Raw genomic sequence first — 27,188 nt, forward strand, 5'->3', positions numbered from 1 at the left:
TCAGCTATTGTCAGGGAGAGAAATGAGCTGACGGGCGTGGGAGACTTGGGAAAAGAATAGCTCCAGAATTCTGAAGAGACTGACTGTCACAGTGGATCATCATTTGTTCCTCGTGTCTTTGTGTGTTTCTTATCCAAGGGGAGAAATTTTCATGAAGTCTGAGGAGTGAGGTGCTCCTAGGAGACGTGAATGGTGCGATGTGCACCAGTTGTTGTAGTAAACAGAAACTGATGAAGATGGAGCGCCATGCTTGCTTGCCTTGTTAGTGATGGGGACTGAGAAGGAAGTAGGAACAGGGAACGCAGGCAAGACACTTCCCTCAGATTTGTGGAGGGTCCACATTATCAAGAGTTCAGAGGTGAGCTTGGAGTTGCCAAGTATCTTCTCCATATCCTCTGCTCCAAAGCATCAGGACCCGTCTATAGTGGGTGTGGCATAAATCAGTGCCAGGATCATTAGTCAAGCTGACATCCCTTTCCCTTTCCCCACATCTCAGGATTCTGCATGCAGAAGTCTCCGATGCTCTAGCTGAGCTACATAAAATCTATTTCATGACTAACTCGTTATCAGTCAAGGGTCAACTGAAGACAAAGGGCAGGAGTTTTCTGGACCCTGCTTTTGAGGACTTGACGTGGTGTGCATGTTTTGTTGTGTGGAGTCTGGTGAGCAGTTGTGTGTGGACGAAGGGTGAAGACTCGAGTAACACAGGCCTTACTATTATCACCTCATGGCCGGATCTCGAAAGCAGGAAGTGGGGTAGAGAGATGGTGAGATCGCTTAGCAGGCAAAATGTGCTTGCTGCCAAGTCTGAAGACCCAAGTTCAATTCCCTGGAACCCACATGGTGTAGGGTCATATTTGAGGCTTAAATTCACCGGGTCTATTAATTCTAGGACTGGACTTTTATCTCTTGGATGGTGTGTGGGAGAAGAAACTAGAAAGTGAGTCTGTATATTACAAAGTACAGATGATTCGCAGGTTTGTGTTTCAGTGCTGTGGGTGGAGCCACGGACCTTCCATATGTCACCTTAGCACTCTGTCCTTGAGCTGTACCTACCACAGCCTGACAAATTTGTCATCTCCCCACAGAAAAATGACTTTACCTTGTTGGCATCTAAGGCCGATGTTTACAGAGAGGCCCTGAAAGTTCCATAAAGTATTTACCGAGCTTCGATTTAGTGAAGACTGCTGTATACGCATGCTGTGGCTGGGGATGACAAAGAAAGGGCCTGTCTTTCTGGAGTTTATCTGAATGGAAAGATGCCAGGCATGCAGAGGCAGAGCCTTTGGTTGCTATGGGAATGGGTCCCGGGATCTTGGCACATATCATGATTTAATGTAGGGTCTTAGTACCAGGAAAGGTGTGGGGAAACTGCATTTCCCCAAACGGAAGCTCAAAGGTGAGTTAAGATAACCCAGGGATCCCAGCAGGGGTCAAGGTGGAGACAGACCATGGGCCTTGACTGTGATAACAGCCAGCAGCTGTTAAGGGTGGACATTGTCAGTAAATAATTCTGTTAAATCCTCACAGCAGTTTTCTGGGGTCTCTGTTGCTAACTGTGTTTAAGTGATGGAAAATCTAAAGAAACAGCCTTCAGGAATATCCAAAACGAATTATGAATCTCCATGAAGTCACTACAGTTTGGAAAATTTTTAATAATTTGGTGAATTATTAAAAACATTGTTTCATGAGTTGTATCTCAGCCAGACCGCATCTCAGTGTAGTAGGATCTGTTTAACGTAACATGTACTGTTTTGAGCATTCTCAGATGCACAGGTGCTTGATGAGTCTGTTCACAGCAATCACATCTCCATCCAGACTTTCTTTTCTGCATCTTGAAGCAATGCCACTCCAGCGCTCCCTGCCCACACAGGTTCTGACAGCACCATTTTATTTCATCTCTGTACACATTTGACTCATTGGGTACCGCATGCAACTGTGCAATGCTTGCCGCTTTATGTCTTGGTTTTGTGTTTTGTTTTGTTTTCACCCAGCCAAGTGTTCATCCAAGTGTCAAAATGTCCTTACTTTCTAGGGCTGAATATTTTATTTTGTGCAAACACCATAGTTTGTATGTCCATCCATCTGTCTGTCTGTCCGTCTGTCTGTCCATCCACCCATCCATTCCCCGTATCCATCCATCCATGTACACACACTTGTGTCAAGTCTCTTGTTTGGTTATTATAAGTTATGCTGCTGTAAACTCATGTCTGTAGATACCTGGTTTAGCTCCTGCCTTCTTCAGTTCATTTGGGAGTTTACCCAGAAGTGGACTGCTAAGACAAATAAGAATTCTGTGTTTAATTTTTTTTTTTTTGAGGACCCTTCAAAGTGGTTTCCATGGTGGCTATAACATTTTACATTCTCACCAACAGTGCACAAGAATTCCAACTTTTGCCGGGCGTGGTGGTGCACGCCTTTAATCCCAGCACTCAGGAGGCAGAGGCAGGCGGATTTCTGAGTTTGAGGCCAGCCTGGTCTACAGAGTGAGTTCCAGGACAGCCAGGGCTATACAGAAAAACCCTGTCTCGAAAAAACAAACAAAAAAAAGAATTCCAACTTTTCCACGTGTTCAACACTTAAGAATAGTCATGATAAATGGATGTGAGCATTAGTGTGGTCTGTGCATACATGTATGTATATATATACATACATACATACATACATACATACAGGTCATATGAAAAGAATTCATTTATGTGACTTTGAAAGGGAATCTCTGGCTCTGTCAGGATTTTCTCCTCATAGCCTGTAGCAGTGTGGCTTGCCTGGGGGACCTGTCATTCAGAAGGCAGTTTCAGTGGATTAAGAGGGAACACACTGCGGTCATACTTCCTGGTGCAAATGGCCGCTCTCATCGTTGCCCGTGATATGATTTCATAGGACTTAGATTTTTACCTCTGTAAAATGAATGTGATAATGCAGGAGGTAGTAGCCTCACTTTACAGCACAATAAGTTCCAAATCTAGTGGATGCCTGTAACTGCATAGTTCCAGTGTGATGTATAACCAGCATCATGTCTCTCTCTATCCATCCATCTGTCCATCTGTCTCTCCCTTTCTCCTCCTCTCTCTGACAATCAATCTATCCTTTAATGGATAAAGTCTGTTGCTACTGGTAGTCTTAGAAGGGAACAGAGTTCATTGGCTTTGCAGAGGGAGACACTATAGAAAAGTGTTCAATGGGGAAGTGGGCCCCTTATCTTTGTCAAAGCTGCCACAAAAGTTTGAATCTAAAATCTTTGTCTTCAGACTGGAGGGAGGTGATTGTTGTCCTGTTAAGCCCATAGTCACTGCGAGTTTTCAAGATCAAAGACCTGATACTTTTTCTCTCTGTAAATAGTGGGCAGCTTGGGGCAGGGCAACTGGATCCTAGTAGAGTCTCCACCCAGAGAAGGCTGATGGATACTCCAGGTTCCTGTTGGTTATGTACAGTGTTTCTGGTATCAGTGGATGATTGTAGAATTGAGGTTGGAGTTAATCTCATCACCTCTCAGTGATCACTAAGAGGCCAGTGAGCAAACCCAAGCAGAGCCAGCAAACACAAACACAAAACTCAAAGAGCTGCCTTCCCTTCCTGTGGATGCTGCCTCGTGCTAGCCAATAAGTTAAACATGGGGGAGTAGTGAGAGGGGCTGCTGATTCCCACATAAGCTTCAGCTGCCGGTAGCTTTAGCCTGGCTTTCTCCTTCGTGGAACCCTGGTGTCTCAGTGAATCTTGATGATTAAAATGACATACTTGATAGTCCGACTACCTATGTAGCTTTTTTTTGTTTGTTTTTTTGAGACAGGGTTTCTCTGTATTGCCCTGGCTGTCCTAGAACTCACTTTGTAGACCAGGCTGGCCTTGAACTCAGAAACCCGCCTGTCTCTGCCTCCCAAGTGCTGGGATTAAAGACATGCGCCACCACCGCCCGGCTACCTATGTAGCTTTAATCAGCTGCCTGGAAAAGGATATTTCTAAGTGCAGAGTGAGGGGCAGTGGACCATGCCACCAGACAGAAGAACCAATACGGTAATAGCAAAGTTCAGAATTCGGATAAAACTCATAGTTGAAATGACAGGAGTTCAGACCAGCTCCCAACCAGGTTCCTGTCCTGGAGCACATGACTACAACACATCCCACTAAGAGGACTATGACAAGCTGTCGTGTAGCATAGAGCCTAGAGTTCTCCGTGCTAATGAGGTATCTAGGGGTCTTGAGTGTTTAGCCAATGCGCATCCCTTCCAAGGCATCCCTTCCTGCAGAAGGTATTTAATCTCTGGTTCACCCTGATAAGTTGTATGCATCTTCATCAGCTATGAATAAACAGTTGGGACAAGCAAGGACTGTCTCCTTCATCAAGGACCGTGTGTGTTCGTGTGTTTGTGCATGTGTGCATGTGTGTGTGTGTGTGTGTTGTGGGGTGAAGAGGTTATGTGTTTCATCATACAGAGCCACGCCTAAGTCTCCTGTAGAGAACCTCTCTTCCAGCCCCTCTGCATTCCTGGCACTCGCTCAGAGCTAAGCCACCTGCCCCTACCCCCCTCCACCATGTGGGTCCTGGAAACTGAACCCAGGTTAGCAGTCTTGACTGAAGGTGCATTTATACACTGAGCCACCTCATTGACCCTGTGTCTATCTGAGCTTTAAGGAGCTATTAGTCTGATGTGGTGATGCACACTTGTATCTCAAGGCTGGGGAAAACTGAAGTAGGATGGTGAGTTCAAGCTCTGGTTGTCCTGGAATTCGCTATGTAGAAAGGGCTGGTCCTGAACTCCCAGATACCTACCTGCCTTTGCTTTCCAAGTGCAGGGATCCAGGGTATCCACCACCATGCTCAACCCTTATGTTGAAGTCTGTAATGGATCTTGAGATGAGTTAGTGAACTCTGCAGGACCCAGTTTCATTGTATGGTGTGCGTGTGCAGTGTATAGTTTTGCAACACCATTTTAATAAACGACACCATCTCTTCCTCATTGTTGGTACCTTGTCAAGTATGAGTTGATCCAGTGATGGCTAGCATTCATTGTAAACTTGGTAGAATCTAAACTCGCCTGGAGCTGGGCTTATAAGCATACTTGTGGGAGATTGTCTTGATTGCATTCCTTGATGAGGGATAGCCTATCTTAATTGTGGGTGAGATTGTTCCCTGGCTGGTACCCCAGATTATTTGTGTTTCTGATTGTGGATGTGATGTGACCAGCTGCCGTAAGCTCCGGCCTTGGCTTCCCCTCCATGATACCTTAAACTAGGAGCTAAACTAAACCTTCTCTACCATAGGTTTCTAGTGACTAGAATATTTTATTATAGCAACAGGAAAAGACGCTAAGACAGCTCCCTGTCCTGTTGTGTTGCTCTCTCTATCCATTTTTATGTCCGTATCATGATGTTTTAATTATGATAGTTGAATAATATAATTTGAAGTCTGGTAGTCTGATGTCAAAAATAGCTTTGCCTGATTGGGAGCCTTTTATGGTCGCATGTGAATTTTCAGATCTTCCCCCCATTTCTGTTGTAGAGATTTTGTGGAATTTTATAGGTCACGTTGAGTAATACAAACATTTTAACTATATTAGTTTTTATACTAATAATCTTTTGTTTCATCTCTATTCAATTCCTTGGTTTAAATTTGTTTAATTTTTAAAGCTGCTCTTGCCATAGGATTGTTTTTCTTGATTTCTTTGCAGATTAGTCACTGTGAGCAGATGGGAAAGGCTGTTGATTTTCATATGGTGATTTTGTACACTGCAGCCTTGTAGCAGCGTTGATTCAGTCTAACAGTTTTGTCTATAGTCTCTGCAGTGTTTTCTCTACATGCCGTTCTGCAAACTGGGCAGTATCAGTTCTTTTCTGAACCAATCTTCCTTTCCTTTCCTTTTCCTCCCTCCCTCCCTCCCTCCCTCCCTCCCTCCCTCCCTCCCTTCTTTCCTTTGATTCTTGAGATAGTTCTCCAATGACCTAGGTTGTCTTTGAACTCACTATGTAGCCAAGGATAACCCTGAACTCCTGATCGTCTTGCTCTCCCTCCCCCACCCCCAAGTGTTGAGAGTGTAAGCATGAACTGCCACACCTGGCTGATACCTCAATTCTCGTTGCTTCCCTAACTGTTTTAGGTTGGACTTTGATTATTACAGTGGCATTGTGGAGCATAGACACCCTTGCCTTGTTCCTGGTCTCAGCAGGGTAGCCCTATTAACTACTGACTTCATGGCTTGTTATGCATGGCTTTTACAATGTTGGCGATCGATGTTCTTGGATGTCATACTTCCTGAAGTTTTCTTCTGGATGTTGAATCCCACCCGAGGCCTTCTCTGAATCTCTTGTAGTGAATGGATGCATGACATTATCCTTCACTTTGCCGGGGATCCATACTCATCAAGACTTGAGGTTTTTTTCCAAGTTGGGATATTTAAAACCCCACCTTTCTTTACTTGTTTCCCAATGGTCTCTGCGAGTCTTCAGGCTACCCCTTTGGACCTTGCCCACTGCTAGATTCATTCCTGTCTCCTGCCAAGCTCCTTTCCACACATACACACAATCCACCACCAGGCCACGTTGATAGCATCCCTTACCTCTAGCCATGCTTTGGTCACAAGCCCATGCCACCATTGTCTCTCCCTGCAGCTTTGGCAGCCTCCAATGATACCTGACAGCTTTTGATCTGCAGATTTTCTGTGCTGCCCGGCCACTGCTGGGTGCTTCAGTGTCTAAAAGTGGGCTCTAAGTCCACCTTGTCTTACCTACCTTTCTTTAGCTGGGGTCACTGCTTCAGAGTGTTGAAATTTCTAGTTGTTTGTTGTGACAGCTGTCCTGGTGCCTCTTCTAAGGGAGGCTGTTCAGGACCTAACACTACCCACACTGTTTTAGTCTCATACCCTTCCCCAGACACCCTGTAAGTGGCTAGAATGGGTATGCTGGCCACTGTCCTTGGACCACTGTGTTTGGCCTACACTCAGGCATGAGGAACCTAGCAAGCATTTGGTGTGTGACTGAACAAGGAAATGAACAACTCACTCCTCATTTGATGTTTGTTGTTGCTAAACAAGCAAATCAGAGGAACCCTGCTTCAACAGAGAAGGCATTCCTCCCCCTACCCCCACCCCCAAGCTGTTTGCTAGAATGACAGCAATCTTGGCCGTCTTTGCAGGCGTCCTTACTGCCTGTGGCTCTGAGCTGCTTATTGTCTACTTACTGCCGGGGGCAACTGAGGTGGTGATTATTGCCGAGCTGTAGGTTCTCTTGCATCAGGATACTTGGTCTAAGAGGGACCAGGGGGACTTGCAGAGAGACTGCCACAGCACTGTAGTCCTGAAGAGTTTTTGGAAAAGAAGTGATCCTGCCAACTTTGACAGATTGGGGGTGAGGAAATGATGTCAGGCTCTGTCTTTGATTTTTATATGAAATTTAAGCATGATTCTATAGGTCATACTATACGACATGCGTGCCTGTCTAGTTTGCCAGATATTGAACCAGTGAAAAGACTGTCTTTGACAGATGGGCAGGTAGGGGCTCAAGTTGCTACTTAGGATCATTGTCCTTGGAGTATGACTTCTGTCCTTTAGTGCTAAGATTGCTGCCATTATGAGAACTAGCAAACAGCCAGTTGGAGTGAGCATGCACAGGACTGGGGCAGGAGGTTAGTGGAGCTAACACCACAGCAGTCTGGCCTTTTCATGTACAGGAGCCCGCTACAGCACAGGCAAATAAATGCAGGTTCACCTCTTTGTGTGGGCCTTTGTGGTTTTGCATCTGCTGCAGCATTAAGGACAAGTCTCCTGGGCTAGGAAATTGGGGGAGGTTTCCACATGTGTTAGGAAACCTTGTAAGGGCTGAGAGCCATCAGAGGGGAAGCCAGAGAATGCCAGGGACAAAGATGCTGTCTTAAGGTTTCTGTTGCTGTGAAGGGACATCATGACCATGGCAACTCTGTTACAAAGAAAATCATTTAATTGAAGCTGTCTTACAGGCACAAAGGTTTAGTCCGTTTTATCGTCATGGTGGGAAGTATGCTAGCGTGCGGGCAGACATAGTGCAGGAGAAAGGAGTACTATATCCAGATCAGCAGGGGAAACCAGAGAATGAGAGAAGGGGGTAGTGACTGACTCTGGGCCTGGCTTGAGCATTTGAAACCCCAAAACTCATCCCCAGTGACAGTTCTCCAAGGCCACACCCATACTAATATGGCCACACCCACGCCAATATGGCCACACCCACGCCAATATGGCCACACCTTCTAATGCCATTCTGTAAACATTCAAACAAGTACCCATGGGAGGGCTTTCTTTCTTTCTTTCTTTCTTTCTTTCTTTCTTTCTTTCTTTCTTTCTTTCTTTCTTTCGTTCTTCTTTCTTTCTTTCTTTCTTTCTTTCTTTCTTTCTTTCTTTCTTTCTTTCTTTCACGTATTCACCATTGTTCTCTTCAGACACACCAGAAGAGGGCATGAGACCCCATTGCAGATGGTTGTGAGCCACCATGTGGTTGCTGGGAATTGAACTCAGGACCTCTGGAAGAGCAGTCAGTGCTCTTAACCTCTGAGCCATCTCTCCAGCCCGGGGGGTGGGTGGGTGGAGGGATTCTTATTATGTCTTTTCAAACAACTGAAAATGTCTCCTTTAAGCTGGTCACTTCAGGTTTCTCTTTTTACAGAGCCGTGACTATTCAGTTATTTTGGTATCTTACTAGTGAGCAATTATTAGCAGTAGATTAGCCCTGTTACCATTAGTGTCTTAGTTTCTTCCCTGTGGGTCTGATAAAATACCCCGACCAAAGCAACTCCATGATGGAGAAAGGCTGTTCTGGCTCACAGCCTGCTGTGGCAGGGGAGTCCTGATGGCAGGAATAGAGGCAGCTAGCTGGTCACAGTGCAGGCAGCCAGGAATCCAACAAAATGATGGGAACTGATGCTCAGCTGCTCTCCTTTGTATGCACTCCAGGTCAGCATCCCAGGGAATGCTGCAACCCCTCTTCAGGAGGGGCGTCTTCTCACCGGATTAATATAACCCTCACAAGTGTGCCCCCAGTGCTTGCTTCATAGATGATTCTATAGCCTGTCAAGTTTAGAATCAATATTAACTATCATAATTAGGAAGTTGGTTTTTTGTTTGTTTGTTTGTTTTGGTTTGGTTTTGGTTTTTCAAGACAGTATAGCTCTGGCTGTCCTGGAACTCACTCTGTAGACCAGGCTGGCCTTGAACTCAGAAATTTGCCTGCCTCTGCCTCCCAAGTGCTGGGATTAAAGGCGTGCACCACCACACCCGGCAGAAGTTGTTTATTTACATTGTGAATTTAAGTCCAGTTGGGGTGATAATATGAGCATCTTGTGGTAAGAGGTATTTTAAAGTCTGAGCAATTGTCTTATAAATAGATGTTTTGATATCTGTATCTCAGCTCTTGTTGAGCATATGCAAGCTCTTGAGTTAAGTCTAACCCAGGACACTCCCATCATATCTCACAGCCAGGTGCAGATCTGCGTCCCTTCTGTTTGTTTAGTGGAGCAAGGCTGGGTTTAACACGGTAGTTAATAAAGATATTTTAGTATAGGCTTAAGTATAAGGGTCAAGAGAAAGAGAGAGCCTCACGAATGTAAGACATACCTGAGACCATGGGTGTGGGCTTTTCCAAGACAGGCTTTGAGATGACTCACTGGGAAAAGGGACGGGCTGCCACGTCTAATGGATGATCTGAGTTTGATTCCTAGGACTCATAGTGGAAGGAGAATTCTGTCTTATGCAAGTTGTTTTCTGGCCTCTGCCATGTGTTCATTGTCACACACACACACACACACACACACACACACACACCTTATTTGATTTAATTTTTAGAAAGAATTAAGCGCCGGGTGTGGTGGCACACGCCTTTAATCCCAGCACTCCGGAGGCAGAGGCAGGCAGATTTCTGAGTTCAAGGCCAGCCAGGTCTACAAAGTGAGTTCCAGGACAGCCAGGGCTACACAGAGAAACCCTGTCTCGAAAAACAAACAAACAAACAAACAAACAAAGAATTAAGCATTTCCTTTTTTGAGGGAAAAGTAAGCAAGAAACATTCAGGCTCCTCAAGGGAGAGCATCTGGCATAATACATTTGCAAACTCATGATACTCTTTCGGATTCTCTGACTGCCTCATGTAGATTGGAACTGCTAACCTCCAAACTTAATAGTACCAACAGTTTCCACCCCGATGTTTGTTTGTTTGTTTTCTGTGCCTCGGTGCAGAAGTAACACATACAATACTCCGCCTTTGGACATGTCCTTTGAGATTTCCTCTCGATGCTGGGTTGTGGCAGCAACCACAGCTTCCAGTGAGCTCCATGACCACTGAGGAACAAGCATTTCCTGTCTCCTTAGGTGGCCATCAGAATGTTTCCAGCTGCTGGGAGCCAAGGATGTATCACCTAATAAAACAAGAGAGGTGTGGTCCCTGCGCTGTTTGGGTGTCGGTCACGGGGCAAAGATGGGAGGTACAGGTAAAGCAATGCAGGTGGAGTGTCTCAGGTTAACAGTGACAGAATGATGGGGAGGGAATCAGAAACAGACAAGTAGGCATGGAACCATGCCCACGCCGTGTTTAGAAGGCGCTGAGAGTAAGGGCGTTCTGTGGCCCTTCCTATTCACGGCTTCTTCCTGGGTCATAGAGGAAAGAGTAGGTATCCATGAAAGACATGTCCACGCCTTGGCCCACTATCTGCCATTGTAACAGTACAGGCTGGGAAATGATAAATGATAAAAGTATATTTACTTCAGTCCCAAAGGCTTGGCAATCCAAGATGGAGGAGTAGCATCTAGACTCTAGATTCCAGAGAATGGAGGTCTAAATCAAGGGCTTTTGTGCTGCATCCTAACGTAGTGAGAGACAGAGAAAGATGGAAGAAAGCAAGAGGAAGCCAAGCTTACATTCTCAGTAATGACCTTACTTCTACAATAGTGCATTAGTCTGTTTATGAGGGCGGAGCACTGGGTATAGTGATCAATTCTCAAAGGCATAGATGCTTCCTATGTCGGTTAAGTTGCAGTGTGAGATTCGAAGGGGCTCTCTATTAGCTACTTCTTCTGTCACTGTGACAGATACCTGGCAGAAGCACTGAGAGGGAGGGAAGATTTATTTTGGTTCACAGTTTCAAGGGATAGAAATCCCTCATGGTAAGGAAGCCATGATGGTAGGATGGCTGGCTGCTGTCTCTGAGAGAAGCACGAGGCCACTAGTCACATCACAGAGGTAGACAAGAAACAAAAGACTTGGACCAGAATAAGAAGCAGTTATCACCTTCAGGGTCTGCCCCTGCTTGTGTGACCTCAGTCCCCAAAGCTCCACATTGTCCCAACACAGTGCCACCAAATACATGAGACTTTGAGGGACAGTTCATAGTCAAACTCTAACAGGGACCTTGAAACCACAGTGACCCACATAACTGATGTCTTGGTCCTTTGCAGGGAGGTTTCTGCATGGCCGGCACCTGAATGCTGTCTGTAAACTTACAATATTGCAACCAAACTCATCAGCAGAATGTGCTGGCTGCTCAGAGGCCCCCATGAAAGCTACTGGCCATGCATCTTTATGGGGACAAACAATTGTGTTGCCGGCGAGACCCTTTTTTCAACATAGAGCTGCTGAAAGAAATAGGTGCTAGAGCAGGCCCTGTGGTAGTTTTCTTCCCTATAACTTTCTCTTAATGGAGTTTTGTTCCAATTTCCTCCTCCCCAGTTTCCCTGTGGTTAGGCCCCATTCACTCCTTGACTCAAACGAATGAGAATGTGCATACTGGTTGGCTACCAGAAACTTTATAAGGGGAGATCCGAGCCTTCTCTTCTAACGAAGTGACTCTAGATCCACTTCTGCCAGACCAAGACATACCTGTGGCAGGGGGAAGGGTGAGCTGCCTAGGCCTTACGGAGAGCTGGTTACCACTGGCTGCAGTCACTGGTGGTGCCATTGCACGCTATTGTCAAATGCCTAATAGTAAGGTTTGTGCCAAGAGTTGTGAAGGGCTCTGCGAAAAGACGTGGTCCACGTGTTAGCTCTAGCGGAGGAAGGCAGCTTAGTGTGACAACAGAGAGTGTTTTGGCTACAGTGTAGTGTTGATGTGGTGATCTGAGCTGCCTGGCTGCCCAGGGCAGGGCGGGGTGGGGCCCCTTCTGGACCCTTGTCTTTTCCGGTAGAAGGACACGCTGCTGTTGCCTTCCCTGAACCGTGGACTTCCTTGACTCTTGGATGGAAACCAAGCAGAAAGCTGATCTCTCAAACCAGAGATAAAGTTAGTACAAAAGCAAAGACTCCCTCTGAAACGTGGGAGTGCGGGGCAGGCACAGCACACGCCCCTGTAAACAGTTGAACTGTGGCGCCTTTGCTCTCCTGTCCTTCTTGGGCATTTCTGTGTCAGTGGCACCATCAGCCTGAGCCTGGGAGCCCACTGGCACACAGCCCGAATCTGACCGGTCTGCCTCCAGCAAGCAGAGGCGATTGCTTTTGGTCCAGTGACCTTCCAAGTGCCTCCAAGATTAAGGCCACCCATCTGGAAAAGCTTTCATTGCTCTGAATGGCGAGTGCAGGAGGCAGAGACATAGGCTCCATGGTGACTTCTGTCTTGGCATTGGTGCAAGCCTTAGGTGGCCTTGGCTGGTGGCCGCTTCAGGATTTTTCTGCTGTCACAGAGGCAAGTGGAGGATAGGGTGAACTATGGGTAATCTAGACAAGCCATTAGACAACGTCAGATGGCACTTTTTCAAGACTCTTTGAGCCCCTGAGTTCATATGAGGTAAAGGAAGGAAGGGACAGAGCCTGTACCTGTCGTCCCTGAGTGGGCGTTACCTGCCTGCTTCTGTATCTCATACCACACCTGCATGAACCCCTACTTCAGAGACAGCAAGAAGATTTTCTCTAGGTTTAAAGCCTACTTTGGAAATCCCCATTTCCATCCCAATTTCACCAAGGAATATAGTTTAGCCCCATAACCTAGATAAGGAAAGCCTGGGACCATAGCATGCTTGTATGAAATTGACATATTTTTCAAATACACAATTATTGTATCTTATGCAGATACCCAGATTCACGTCTAATGCATAAACATTTAGCTTCTGTCATTGAATATTAAATAAAGCCACAGCACATGGCTTCAGAAGCCACCTGTCTCCTTGCATGGGATATTGCTGAGTCCCAGATCCTCAGGTGAGCCCCTCCTGCCCCCCTTCGTTGAGCTGCATGTGCTTAATGAGGCTGGCAAGGAGGGAGTTCTGTGAGTCTGGGGAGTAAACCACTTTGCCCCCTGGAATTCGAAGCTCAAATGCATATGACTGCAGCAACATTGTAAGTTGGGATAAAGTGAAAACTGTATTATATAGCTATAATATAATCAGATGGGATGGCCTAAACTCTAATAAGGAATGAACAGAAATTTAAAAAACAACAATACCCTCCCATAAGTACGTTCTCTCTTATATGGAAATAGATTATTTATTTGGAATATAACCAGTTCTCAGAATGCAGGGTGCTAAAATGCTGGCTTCTGGCCCCTGTCTTTACCAGTGCCCTGCAGTAATACTGAAGTGACAGGAAGGTGAGGGCTCCTCTCGGGAGGCACGTCGTCTTGCCCGGCAGGAGCACACATGTCAATCTGTGGATGCCACACTGGAATGGATTATGTGTGTTTGAGGTGAAGGTGTGTACTTGATGCTGTGTGGTACTTAGAATTTTAACACTTACTTGCATGCGTTTGAGCTGCACGACTCCTTGTTCCCACAGCCGTCACAGCTTGCGGACAAAAGCCGAGTAATTTGATATTCAGGTGGCACAGAATAGGCATCTGTACTGTTTGCCAAGAAATGGAAAGCCTTGAAAAGCCGAAATCCGATGCATACATTTGCACCCAGCTTCCTGCAGGAAGAGGTGCAGAAGGTATTAAGCCTGCGTCACTGAGGTGTGCTTTGACTTGCAAAGAAATTAATTGCACATTTACAAAATCAGCATACAAATCATTAACTTTGATCAATAAATTGATTACTAGTTAAAATGAAAGGCCTGGGTGTGGTAGCTCATATCTGTAATTCCAGCACTTGGGAGGGCTGAGGCCTAAGGATTCTTGTGAGTTTGAAGCCAGCTTAAACTATACACTGAGTTTCACAGGCAGTGTGTGATATACAGTTAATTAAGCCTTGTCTTTAAAATAAAAAGTGAAAGCCGGGCGTGGTGGCGCACGCCTTTAATCCCAGCACTCGGGAGGTAGAGGCAGGCGGATTTCTGAGTTCGAGGCCAGCCTGGTCTACAAAGTGAGTGCCAGGACAGCCAGGGCTATACAGAGAAACCCTGTCTCGAAAAACCAAAAAATAAATAAATAAATAAAAAATAAAAAGTGACTGAATATTGTTACTAGCTTAGTAATTATCAGCATTTTAAAAGTCGTTTGTAGAACAACATGCTATTGCTGTCACAACATAAACAGACCTGTTTATAGCATAATTAAAATGTAGTTAGGCGGGCTGGTGATATAATGCAGCAGGTAAGAGCACTGACTGCTCTTCCGAAGATCCTGAGTTCAAATCCCAGCAACCACATGGTAGCTCACAACTACCCATAATGAGATCCGACACCCTCTTCTGCTGCTGTCTGAAGACAGCTATAGTGTACTTATTTATTATAATAATAAAAATAATAATAATTCATAAATCTTTTTTAAAAAATAGTACCACCAAACACTATAACCTTCAGTTTCATGGTTGAAAATAAATTTCAGTAATTTCAATACTTACCTCTCTGTGACAGTTTTCATAGTATTCTTCTCCTCTCCTCTCCTCTCCTCTCCTCTCCTCTCCTCTCCTCTCCTCTCCTCTCCTCTCCTCTCTTGTGTGCGTGTGTGTATCTGTATCACCCACCTAGATATCTGTTATCTGTCAATCATCTATATCTATCATCTGTCTTATCTATCTTATCTATCTTGGTATTTTTGAGACAGCATCTCATATATAGCCTAGGCTGACCTAGAATTTGTCATATTACTCAGACTGGTGCCAAACTTCTGGATCAGCTTCTTAAGTGGTGGGATCACCTTGAGCCTCTACACCTGATGCAGTCTTTCTTGGTCCCAGTAGCATTGGTAGCCACTACTGTATGAAACATCCTAGGGGGCATATGACAGCTCCCATAGAAAAACTATGTGGCCTCAGACTGATCTAGCTGATGTGTGCAGAACACATAGTGTTACCCTCATCCTCAGTCTGCCCGTCATTCACCTGGTAGATGATGAGGACAGCGAAATCAGACTTGATTTTGTTCCCTTTAACACACTTTTCAAAGTCTTCAGAGATGCCTGGAGAAAGCAGAGGAGGAGCAAAATGCTGGGCCAGGGTGGTAAGCAGTAGGACCAATTGAGCTCTGGTGCTGAGAACCAGAGAAAGGGCTCCTGTGTTAGAGAGGGAGGGAGAGTTTCTCAAGAGCCTCCTCACTTGAGTTAATGACGTCATGGCAAAGTACATGCCTATGGAACAGGCAAAGAGAACTGCCTCTAGCTATTGCAAAGAGACTCCAAGACAGGATTTTGTGTATTCAGTTGGGCAAGTTGGCAGATGTGCAACTGACCCCTACACTGGAGGGGAGGAACGGTCACTTGAACCCACAACCTGAAAGAATCTGAGATGTAAGGGGACAGAGCCAAAGCAGAGACAGATGTCACCCACAGAGGCACTGAGGCCTCCTTCCTCCCACTCCCAGATCCCCGCCCACACTTGGCTCCCACTGACCAGACCTATCAGATGCCTTTAGCCATGGTAGCTAGGAATTGTGATCCCCTGCAGGAGAGAGAATCCGAGAACAGAAGAGGATCTGCAGTGGGGCCAGCCTGTGGGCTAAAGGAGTAACCCAGGGCCGGAGAGCTTGCCTCACTTGCACAAGGCCCTCAGTTGTATTCGTCTCGTCGTCGTCGTGGTTGTTTGTTTTAGTAAGCACCACAGAGCCAAACAGAATGGAGCCTGGCTGGTGAGAGGTCTGGAGACCTGCAGCCAGTGACATGGCATTCCAGTGACAGTTCCATTTGCAGATCAGGAAGTACTCTGGTGACAGAATGAAGGCTGGAGGATGGGGGGTGATTGGGATTACATGATGGGAGGGAGCCAGGGCAGACTTGTCCAGAAGGAAGGCGTCTCGGGCTAGGGATAAGGTAGTGTGCTGCTCCACACCCCTGGAGGTCTCGTGAGCCAGGCAGTGATGGTCTCTGAGACTTGGTGGCCACAGAGACTGGGGCAGAAGGGCTGAGACGGTCTCTAGGTTCTGGCCGATAGGTGACAATGCTGAACTAACTCCATGCCCACTCATTGTACTCTAACTGCTGGTCACACATCCCCACCCTGCATCAGTCAGATTGAGACCTCAGATCGTGCTGAACTTAAAATGAGTTCATTGTTTGAGTTGCCGACATCTCTCCCTCTGTGCTTCCGGGCTGTTGCTAAGTGAAAACAGGATTGCTTGAACTCAGCACTGCAGTGCCACCGACAAGCATTCTGAGACAGACGGCTGCTGAATGACCAGTAGGAGAGAATGTAATGTACGTGGCGTGGGTAAGCCAGATAGAATGACATCCTTCCCTAGCCAGGACAGGGAAGGATGGTGTAAGATGCAAAGAAAAACCTCTGAGTTGCCTGCTTTCAGAACATTCCTTTTAATGATTTTTGGGTCTTTGGTCTGAATGTAACTGGAACCATGGAGATGAACGGGGATGGGCGGCTGTTGCACGGCAGTCCCCAGCCTCGCTGGTTTTCCTGCGAGCATTGGATGTGCTCCGAGGCGGTGTCTGTAGCCCAAGCTGATGCATACTTTTACCCCTTTGACATTTCTGGTTCTAATTGAAATGAGTTGGCCACAGCTGGGTTTGTAGAGATTTCTCATTCCGAGTGGGAGAAACATCCCACTGGGAAGTTCACTCACCCCGGAGACCAGCTTGTGGGCAACTGGATGTCACAATATTCCCATCTCGAATTCTTTCTTGGAGTTCCCTTCAGAAGCATCTCTGGCAGGGGTCCCATGATTTATCAGGCTTGCCATGAAGCCAGTAATTGAATTGCGGCCCTTGTTAGTTAATGGGGGTCAAAGCATCGGTTCTAAATAACGCAACTTGGTGTGTTCCTCGGAGATTCTGGGAAAGCTTTTGTTCCTTCCTGTGACTTTCACTTTCCACTCTAAAGCAGTAAACAGCCTTGCTGGGCTCGTGGACAGACAGTACATCGTTAGCTTTCTAAACCCGTTCAGATGGAGTCTGGATCTAAATTTACATGTTTTTTTAAAAGTAAATGCTTACTGGTGAAATAGAAATGTAAGCATCTTCAACCTCGAAAAATAGGGGCAAGCAGTGCCTAGAGTGCTACTTGGGTGGCTGAGGCAGGAGGATTGCTGTTCAAATACAAACTTAGTGAGACCCTGTCTCAAAGTAAAAAAGTAACGAGACAAATAACATCGACCCAGTATCATTGGGAAAAAGGGCCGTGATACAGCTCAGTGGCGGGAGATGTTTGTCTAGCATGTGTGAAACCTCTTAAATGTAATCACCAGTTGAAGAAACACGCACAAGTATGTCATGATCTGTCACCTAAGATACAGTCAGGAAAACTGATGCAGCCTTGTATCAAGATAATAGTCTTGAGTAAGCTGAAGTGTTCAGTCTCATGGATCTCAAACCTTAACAGCCCATAGATTTGCTCATATTCCCACAATATCATTATGCTTTGGTAATGCACGTCGTGAGGCTCCACCCCTCCCTGGAAGCACATACCGATTTTCTTACTCACTTCAGTGGTACAGAAGTGACCCCTGAATTGGTCTTGAAGAATGATTAGATTTTATACTCAGGGTATGTAAACATCCTACCCCATTTCCCATGATTCTCAGCGCTCATTGCATTGGGCCACCCCTCCAATGGCAGACACTGCTCTGCTTGCTGTACCCAGTTTGTTAAGGACTGCCCCCCACCCCCACCCCCAGCTGTTGCCTGAGAGTTGAGACTGGTCACCTTCATTCACCTCCTGCCAGGCACACCATGTTCCCAGCTGCCCTTTCCTCATGCTAACTTCCTCTCACCATCCTGAACCCCTCAAGGGGCCTGGCCTGCTGCTTGCACCCGCTGGAGAATCATGGCATCCTGGGTTGATGGATAGTTCACGCTTATTTCATAGACAGCATGAAGCACAGGTTGCTGAGATTGCTTTCTGGAGACTGTATGACAGTAGTAGGTTTAACATCTAGGCATAGCCCCATGTCTTTCAAGGAGCGTTTTCAAATGTCCCAACATGCTTCTCTGAAGCCCTTGAGCCTCCAGGATCCTCTTAACACAGGCTTTGTCCTGGACTAAAAAGGTCTCATGGTGCCCTCTACTGGTGTCACCAACTTCAGCCCCGCTCTAAGGCAGGAATCCTGCTGTCCCCCGTGTGACTGACACGAGTCCTCGAAAGACCATTATTACTTACTCGGCCTTGCGGTCAGTTCTTGCCTGCGAACCGGACTTGGACACTTCACTCTGTGGTTCATTTTAGGACTCCGAGGCGTATGGAAGTAAGCACACTCCCACCAAGCTGAGGACAGACAGGCAGGCAGTCTAACTGTTGGCCCCTTTCGCCTCTCAGGCAGAATCGAGACTCAGCTCATGTGGCTTATTCAAATGCACCCCACGGCCCCGCCCCGCCCCCACGCCTCTCACACACCATCTTCTCCATTAGATTTGTGCACCGCAGAGGGCCCAGTTAGGCCATCAGTCTTCCTATTAGTAAAGTGCTGACAGCCTAAGTCAGTAGAGACTCCCACATCCTGGGTGGCATCAATCCTTTATCTGTTTGCCCTGGCTCTCCCTGACAGTCCTTCCTCACTGGGCATGATACAGGGGCCAAAGGGGAAAGAAAGCAGTGCGCAGGAGCAGGTAATGCAGACTGCCGCTTCACATAGATCAAATCCAGCTTGAAAAATGGTGAGCTAAATAAACTAGAACCTCAGGTTCTCTCTACAGTTTCCTCTCCCTGCCTTGGCTGTTTCTAGGAGGTAAAGGCCTTGACTAGTATCTGAAACCAAGTTGGGATTTGATTTCTACAGGTCGGAAGGTGCTGGAATTGGGGTCAGGTGCCCAGGGTGCAGATCCCAGCAGTGCCTCTGTCTCTCTAGGCATTGGTTTAATGCATCATTCAGAGGGGACTAGCAGCAGGACCTCCAGACAAATGCCCTCACCTGCCTGCGTGGCCATGCAGTTGTTTGAGTGCATTCTGATAGCCCCAGACTTCTGGGAAGGCTCAGTGATGCTGTAAAGGCCTCAGCCCAGAGCCTCTATCTACCCTTGACCTTAGTCAGCAGCCTAGAAATGATGTAAGCATTGTCTGATCGATGGCCTTTTGTGGTCTCATAATCTGAAGTTCAATTATTAATTTATTTATTGGAAATAGAAGGGCCATGACCTTTGAGCCATCCTATGAAGGCTGAGAAAGGCTGAGATGGACTTGACTGATGGGAAAGGTTAAAGATGTGGTGTTCTCACACACTTTGGGGGGTTAGGTAGTGCTGTGGAGGAGGCTTGGGCAACAGCGGGAGGAATGGGCACAGGAATGTATAGAGGCTTGGATGTAGGACCAGAGGGAAGAGGGTATTTTAGTCATATGTCCATGTCTTGAGTTTCTAACAGCCCCATGTGTTTCCTCACATCACTCTATGGACAAGTAGAACTTTCTGGGTGTCTTCTGCACACAGCCTTTCCTCCAGCTTCTCTGGCTTGGTATGTTGGGCCCTGAGTCCCTGTAATGCCGTAAGTTTCTCTCGCAGTTTTCCTTAGTCACTTGGCCTCTGTCAGAACTCCCTGGAGTCCACTAACCGAGCCCCTGCTCATACAGGCTGGTGTTTCAGTAGGCATGTTTGGAAGTCACGGTGGGGTTGATGTTTCATAATAAAAGATCCCTTCCGTTCACATAAAGAACAAGTTCTTACCATTTGTGTTCCAGCGTCTTCTCGGGGTTTCGGGATTTCTCCGTCGTGTCAGATGTACATCCATAGCTGTCATTTTTCGTTTCTCCTTTGAGGAATACATTATTTGCATGCCTTCCACTCTTGCTTTGATGAGAAGTAAATTTTAGAGTAATTCTTAATGACCCAGCCTTGTCCTGGAGCTTGTGGGTTTTTCTTCTGTTAGCAGTTATTAGCTTGAACGATCAGCCTCTATGGAGGCGCCTCCTTGGGGACAATGGTTAAACGCCTGCTTTGTTTTGTGCTGCAGGCAGTAGCTGTGACTACGGATCCAGATGTACACAGCAGATGTGAAAGCCAGGCTGCTGTCCTTGGAGATGAAGGTCTGGAGCAGGGACCCCCAGTTACCGGCGTGAATGGGGGTTTGAACCAAGCTGCCCACCCCAAGAACATGACAACAGCGCAGGATGGCCATGGGCAAGGTGCCACAGCCACTTGTTCAGCCTCCAACCCGAAGGCCCCCAAAATGGTGACATCCTCAGCATGTCAGAATGGAGGCTGCAAAAGCAGCCCCAGCAGTGATCCCGAAGCCGGGGAAACCAGGCTCAGCCCATCCAAGCTGGTACGTCTCTTCTCTGGTAGTCGGAAGAGGATGAATTCGAACTCCGAGAGACCTCGCTCAGTGGTCCTTGTGGGGAATTCCTCCACGTGGAATGCCCTGGCCTCCTTCCGTAAAATGGGCTCCTTTAAAAGACTAAAATCTTCTGTCCTTCAAGGAATTCAGAACCGGGAGGGAGCAGAAGTTTCCAAGGAGGAGCCAACAGGAGACCCAGGAAGGGCTGCTCCCAATGGCACCGTTGCCATCCTGGGAAAGGGCCTGGGCAGGTGTACCTCCTTGGGCCCTGTAGGAGATGGCGCCGGGTCTGACTGCTCAGACCCCGAGGACACGGAGGACGCCTTCCAGAGGAGCACACACCGTTCGCGCAGCATCCGCAGGGCCTATGGCCTGGGCCGCATCAGCCTGCTGGACCTGGGGCGGCAGCCAGTGCCGGAGCCCGCCATGTGTGAGATCCAAGTTCGCGACCCTGAACCCAGCAGGGCTGTGCCTCTGCCACGCAGAAGTAAGAGCATCGACAGCTTGAGCGTCCTGAAGAGCTCGTTCAAGCGCAAGTCTGCATCCAACCTCACGGAACTGCAGGGTGAAAGGCAGGTTCCCTCCAGAACCTTGAGCAGCTTCTTCACAGACCCCGAGAAGCCGGGTGGCTCAGAGAGAAGAACCAGACGCTGGAGGAGCCCCATCCGGGCCAAGGACTTCGACAGAGTCCTGAGACTGGTGAGCAATGTCAAGGATGCAGCTTGGAAGAGGGAGGCCCCCAGGAGTGCAGCCCCTGGCCCTGGACCCGGTCTCGGGGATGCGAACCCACTACTTGCACCACGAAGCAAGCTACACGATGACTACTCGCGTCGTACTAGCAGCAGCGTGGAGCCAGATGCCAGGCGTGGCGGCTCTTTGTCCTCACCCTGTATCCCTGCACCATGCACCACTGCGCCCTACGCAGCTCCGGAGCCCCACTTAGATGTGGATACTGCAGTATTCCCCCTGGAAACTAAAAGTGCTCAGCCACTGGGAAATGATGGACCTTGTGCCAGCAGTCCCTCACCAATCCCCACGGACCCAGAAGGGTTGAGCCAAGGCTCCAGTGAGGCACATACTGGCAGCCAACATCCTTTTAATCCCGTGCAGCTTCCCACTCCTCTGAGACCTACCACACCTAAGCCCCAAAGCCCTCAGAGCCCAGGGAGTACTAAGTGCCCCAGTAGTCTGAGTGTGCTGTCTCTCAGTTCAGCGGAAAGTGAAGAGCGGACTGAGGATGCTTCACACAGGCAACCGGGACCCGTGTCCCTCCAGGATACTGTCCTTAATACTGCTGGTGATGTGGGGGGAGAAAGCGGTGACAGCTATTTTCCCGAGAATCTCGATGGAGCCACCCATCCAGAAGAGAAGAAGGAAGAGGTAAGGGTCTGTCTGGGTGGAGTGCCTCTGGTGGGTGACAGTGTGGGAGAGGTGCTTGTCTAGCATTTGCTTTGCCATTCATCCAGAGATTTCCAAAGACTGCTGGTTCTGTCTGTGCCAAACTGGTCGTATTTAGTTTTAGCGGAGATGGAAGTTATTGGCTTAGCTTGCCTGGTTCTAGATGTGCCTCTCTGCCAGGTGTTTACTTGGCACATGCAAGGTTCCAGGTTAGTCCTCCAGCACCAACCACACCATCCCACACGGTAACCTTTATCCCACTTAAAATTGAATTTGCTAATAAATACGTTCCCTTGATGTAGTGTTTGCCACACCATTCCTGGAAAAGATGTTTATTGAGTGTCTCCTATGTGCTGCTAGGTCCTGGGGATTAATGTGACCACTAGGGTTTCTCAGAGTTTTCATATTTGGAAAGCATTTTATCACCCCCATACCATCCGTGTATTTGAAATTGTTGCTGTTCTCCTTCCCGACAGAGCCCTTGTAAATGCAGTTCTTTGTGTTAGAGAACATTACGTGTCTTGAGTCCTTTTATTTCCTAGGAGTGAATTAGAACTGTGCTGCTCAGTACCTGTCACGCCCAGGATAATGCTTCTTCCAAGAGATTTTAATGATGGCCATTGTACTTATTTTTAGGGCAGAGCTCCGAGCAGCTCTCGGATCGAGTCAGCAAATAGCTGTCAGAGCTGTAAGAGCTGAGATCCTTTCACGTCCTGTCAGGCAGCCAGACAGTTTTACTCCTCTGTGCAAGTCTCACTTTATAAGAACATTCAGTACTATCACCTTACATAGCTAAAAGACAGAAGCGTAGCCGCGTGTGCGGGTTGTAAATGTTCTTTGCATAAATTTCTAGACGGCGTTACAGCTGTGAATTGGTGCTTGCAGCAGGAAATTACTCCTTAGCAAATGTTCCCTCCCACTCAGCCCTGAAGAGGGCCGGCAGAGGAACGATTGCACAGTTGGATATGCAAAGAGAAGCCAGAGCAGCCTGTGGATTTGCTGTTATAAATTTACTGAGATGATGCTCTGTAGCCCAGGCTACCCTCAAAGTCACACTTCAGAGTGCTGGGGTGATTGGTGTGTGCCACACTTCCATGACTGGCAAATATCTATTTTTGACCTTTGCTATCCAGAGACCATCTAGGTCACAGAGCCTTCTGGAAAGGACCGAGAGAGTAGAATTGCTACAGAGTGCTTTAGGGAGATCCAAACCAGCTTTCGGGACATCCCAGGATATCCAGTTAGCAGACATGCAGCTACAGACTCTGGGCCGGAGGCCCAGTGTGTCAGAGCTTTCTAGTATTGAAGATGATTTACTCATTTGCATTCTTTAAGAAAAAAAAGAGGCGTGGATCCCTTGCAGGAGACAGGCAGCCGTGGGAAGTAGTTAAACGCTGCTGACTTTGATTGGCCAAAAGGTTTTACTCAGTTCTGAGCATGCCCGGGCAGTTTTGCATCTGTAGCATAAAATGCCCAGGCCACTAGCTGGGTGTGGCTATACACACACGTGTGAGCTCAAAGACTGTGAGATGAGATGGAGGCAGGAGAACTGAACTCAACACCATTTTGTTACATAGCATGGCCGTCTCAGCACAGAGTTTCATTTCAAAGACTGGGCAATCCTGCTGGCTTGGCCCTCTGACAAGGGTAGCCTATCAAGGCAAGAATCCATGTCAGAGTGACAGATCAGATTTCAAGATTGGGGACAGAGTCGGTAAGGTCACACGGTCCCCCTCAAGGACATTCCCCAAGTGAGCTAAGGACCTTTCACTGGGGTCCCCCAAAGAGTTCCACAGCACTGCCTAATACTTTCACCCCAGAGACTAAACTTTAATCTTGAACTTTAAAGGACGTGGACCATCCACATGAGCTTTGGTGAGACATTCACTGTGAAAACACACGGCCCTGCCCCCATGTCTGATGCTCCATTACTCTAGTAAAGGATCCTTATAAGTCTCTCAGGTTCTGCGTGTTAAAGGCAGGATCCTGGGCGTGAAGAGTGCGTCCCTCCCACGCTGAGAGTGGTCTCTGGGACTGTATAAACCCTGTCTCGACGGGGAGAAACAGGAGGATGAGAAGTTTAAGGTAATCATCAGATACGTGCTTGGCTATATGGAACCCTGTATCAAAGCAAAACAAAACACGAAGTAATTTTGGGAAAAATTTTAACAAGTTACCCGGATAACTATGAAAAGGAGGAAATGCTGTTGTCATTTGCAAAACATGGCCTTTTCCTGACACCTGGTGGTGATTCTTGGTAAAGCACAGTGCTGGGTTGGGCAGGACCCTAAAATTTTTTCCTTTTAAAAATGCTATTCAGGCGGGGCAGTGGTGGCACATGCCTTTAATCCCAGCACTTGGAAGGCAGAGGCAGGTAGATTTCTGAGTTCGAGGCCAGCCTGGACTACAGAATGAGTTCCAGGACAGCCAGGGCTACACAGAGAAATCCTGTCTCGAAAAAAACCAAATAAATAAATAAATAAATAAATAAATAAAATAAAACTGCTATTCAGAAGCTGAGTGTGCTCATACAGATAGATCTGTAACCCCAGCGCTTGAAATGCAGAGGCTGGAGGTTTTCAAGTTCAAGGCCAGCCTGAGCTACATAAGTTCTATCTCAGAAAGCCGCACACAAGCAGAGTTCAAGGCTGCCACTCTGTGGTAGAGCTCTTATCTAGCGCTTGCCTGGCCTTGAGTTCCATCCTTGCATTTGGAAGATAAAGGCTATTTGGAATTTTTCTGTTAATAGTGTTCCTCATTTTCTAGAAAGGTGCGGGAGCCATAGTTTAGAGTATTAATACGGAGTTTCCAAAAGGGATATTGTCTCTCTACCCGTCTGTAGTGTAGAGTCATTGGCTGTAAGTAGCGAGCACCTGCTGTGAGCCTGTCCCAGGCACGGTGGTGAATCTTTTGTAAATGCTTCTAGTTTGGTGGTACTCTGGCTCTGCTCCTCAGAAGACGCCAGTTAGGGATCTGGGCAAACTAGGAAGTCTTGAACCTCTAGGGTCTCAGTTGTCTCTAGAGTAGGGACACTTATGTTAAACACTGCGTTTATCTAGCATCTTAACATTTTCAAAATTACTGCTTTAGTGATGTGTTTTATCTCTATATGCTTGTTTGTGTACCATGTATGCACCTGGTGTGAGAGGAAGTGGAAGAGAATGTTTGTTCTCCCGGAGCTGGAGTTAGAAGCGGTTGTGAGTTGCCGTATGGGGCTAGGCATCTCACTGGGGTCCTCTGGTCCTCTGTCAGAGCAAAAAGTGCTCTTACCCACTGAGCCATCTCTCCAGCCTCTAGCCCTCAAACCTTTTTGTATGTAACACTGCATTATAGTTTTACAAGAAGTGGAGAAATTCTTCAAATAATTAGATCGATCTCACATTAATCTTATTATAAAACAGAGTCTTATTCATCACCGGCTGCCCTTGAAGTCACCATAAAACCTTGAACTTCTGATTCCCTCCCCTGCCCCAAATCCACCTCCCAAGTGATGAGACAACAGATGTGGACCACTGAGCCTGTTTATGTCGTACCAGTGATCAAACCGTTTATACAAAGCAAGCACTCCGCTGCTACTGCCCCAGTCCCTTTAAGACTTGAGTCCCAGGGTATCCTTACAGTGGTGTGTTCTGTTCAGGGATGGAACCAAGCCCAGTATGTTTTGAATCTCCCAGGTGCAAGAGACTGAAGTCGGGTGAAGCCTAGTAAGACATACACGTGACACTGAGATGCATGTGAGAATTGTCTGGCATGGAATAAGTCCCACAAAAGACACAGAGAACAGATAAAGAAGGGTTGTGGTTCTCAACCACTTGTGCTCACAGGTCCTAAGGAAGAGTGCGCCCCACCCATGCTGAGTGTGATCTCCAGGACTGTATAAACTCAGTGTAGTGTTACCTGTTCTGCGCTCTCACCCCTCTCCTCCAGGGGTAGAGACAACCAGAGAGAGGTTTAAGGTAATTCTGAGTTTACCTTCAACTTAGGCCACACTTGACTGAAAGGAGGCAGGTTCTGGGAGGTGTTGTGGCCCAGACAGGTTACATAGATCTATAATATTGCGAAGAACAAGGAGTAGCCTCGTTTGGTTTGATGTACAACAACTCAGGTTAAGATACAATAGTTACGGTCAGGTCAGCCACAGTCCAGGTCTCTGTGCAGAGAATCTGTGTTACCTGGTGAACACCAAGGAGCCAGGAATGTGTGTGAACAGAGAGACAAGCCAGGCTCAGCACTCTGGAGCAGACATTTAGAAGGAAAGAGAGCAGAAGGGAGGCTGCCAGTGGACAGGAGCTAAGAGGGAGAAGAACATCGAAGAGCTGGCCACACACCCTGGCTGTGAACGCCTGCTGTGTGCTGGTTGTTTGTGAGGGTGAGGAGCCAGCTGTTACCATGGAGGCCCTTGTAAAGCTAGGCTAGAGGGAGCACTGAATTTGAGGTCAGCCTGGGCTACAGGGTGAAGCTCTAACCTAGGGCTGATGGGTCCCTTCCATAGGCTGCTGTGAGGTTGGCCCAGGCTGACTGGTTCCTCCACACAGGCTGCTGTGAAGGTAAGCAAGGTATCACAGGTGTTTAGCACACCTGACTTCCTGTGTCTCTCGGAGGCTTGCTTGCCTATGACGATGCCAGGTGACTAAACTGCTGTGCTTGGGGAATTGCAGATGGGCTAGCGAGACGGGAGAAACGGTTGACCAATAGGTCTGGATATGGTTAGGAAGGGCCTGCCTTGGAGCTGTGGACTTGGACCTTGCCCTGTAGGCATTGAGGGGCTAGGGAGAGTATGAGCAGGTGTAGCAGGGGGGCCCCTTGAAGTCAGGGTTGACTGGCCCAGTCTTGGAGAGGAGCTCTAGCCTTCCTGAGTCTATTCCACAGGTCACGAGGTCGGTCATGCAGGCATTTAGGGGAGAAGGGTGTGGACTGCAGAGTCCCTGAACGTGTCTGTGTGCCGTGAGTCATTGTGAGTGTTTCTGGGGCAGAGGATCAGTGGTGCTCAAGGCCACGTGGGCAGCACTTAGCCTTTGGATGCCACCCATTAAACAAGCCACAAATTTCATGGCATGGGAAGCAAAAGGAAGGACTTCTTTGGCACTACAAGGACCCTGTTGATACAACAGAGTCGCCCCCCCCCCCCCACACACACACACACTCAGAGCAATAGAGACGTCCTGCAGGGAGACAGTAAGTTTGGGCCAGTTTTCAGCTTGAGTGAATGACTCCAGGGGCTTCTGCTGCTGCTGCCTCTGTGCCGTTCAGTGGAGGTGCAGGAGACCCT

At 47.5% G+C, this 27,188-nt stretch overlaps 1 protein-coding gene across 10 annotated transcripts in view; it reads left to right on the forward strand.

Annotated features, from left to right (window-relative positions):
- Positions 1-27,188, forward strand: part of Spata13 (spermatogenesis associated 13) — a 128,913-nt gene that overhangs the window by 35,734 nt on the left and 65,991 nt on the right. For all 10 annotated transcript variants that reach the window (XM_021182580.2, XM_085828709.1, XM_029469026.2 and 7 more), the window contains one exon: positions 20,198-21,901. In XM_021182580.2, the coding sequence (XP_021038239.1) occupies positions 20,339-21,901 (1,563 nt within the window). In that variant the 5' untranslated portion in view covers positions 20,198-20,338. The remainder of the gene's footprint in view (positions 1-20,197; positions 21,902-27,188) is intronic.

Source organism: Mus caroli, unplaced genomic scaffold, assembly GCF_978045245.1.
Source record: "Mus caroli unplaced genomic scaffold, Mus_caroli_1 scaffold_12, whole genome shotgun sequence".
Lineage (NCBI taxonomy): Eukaryota > Metazoa > Chordata > Mammalia > Rodentia > Muridae > Mus > Mus caroli.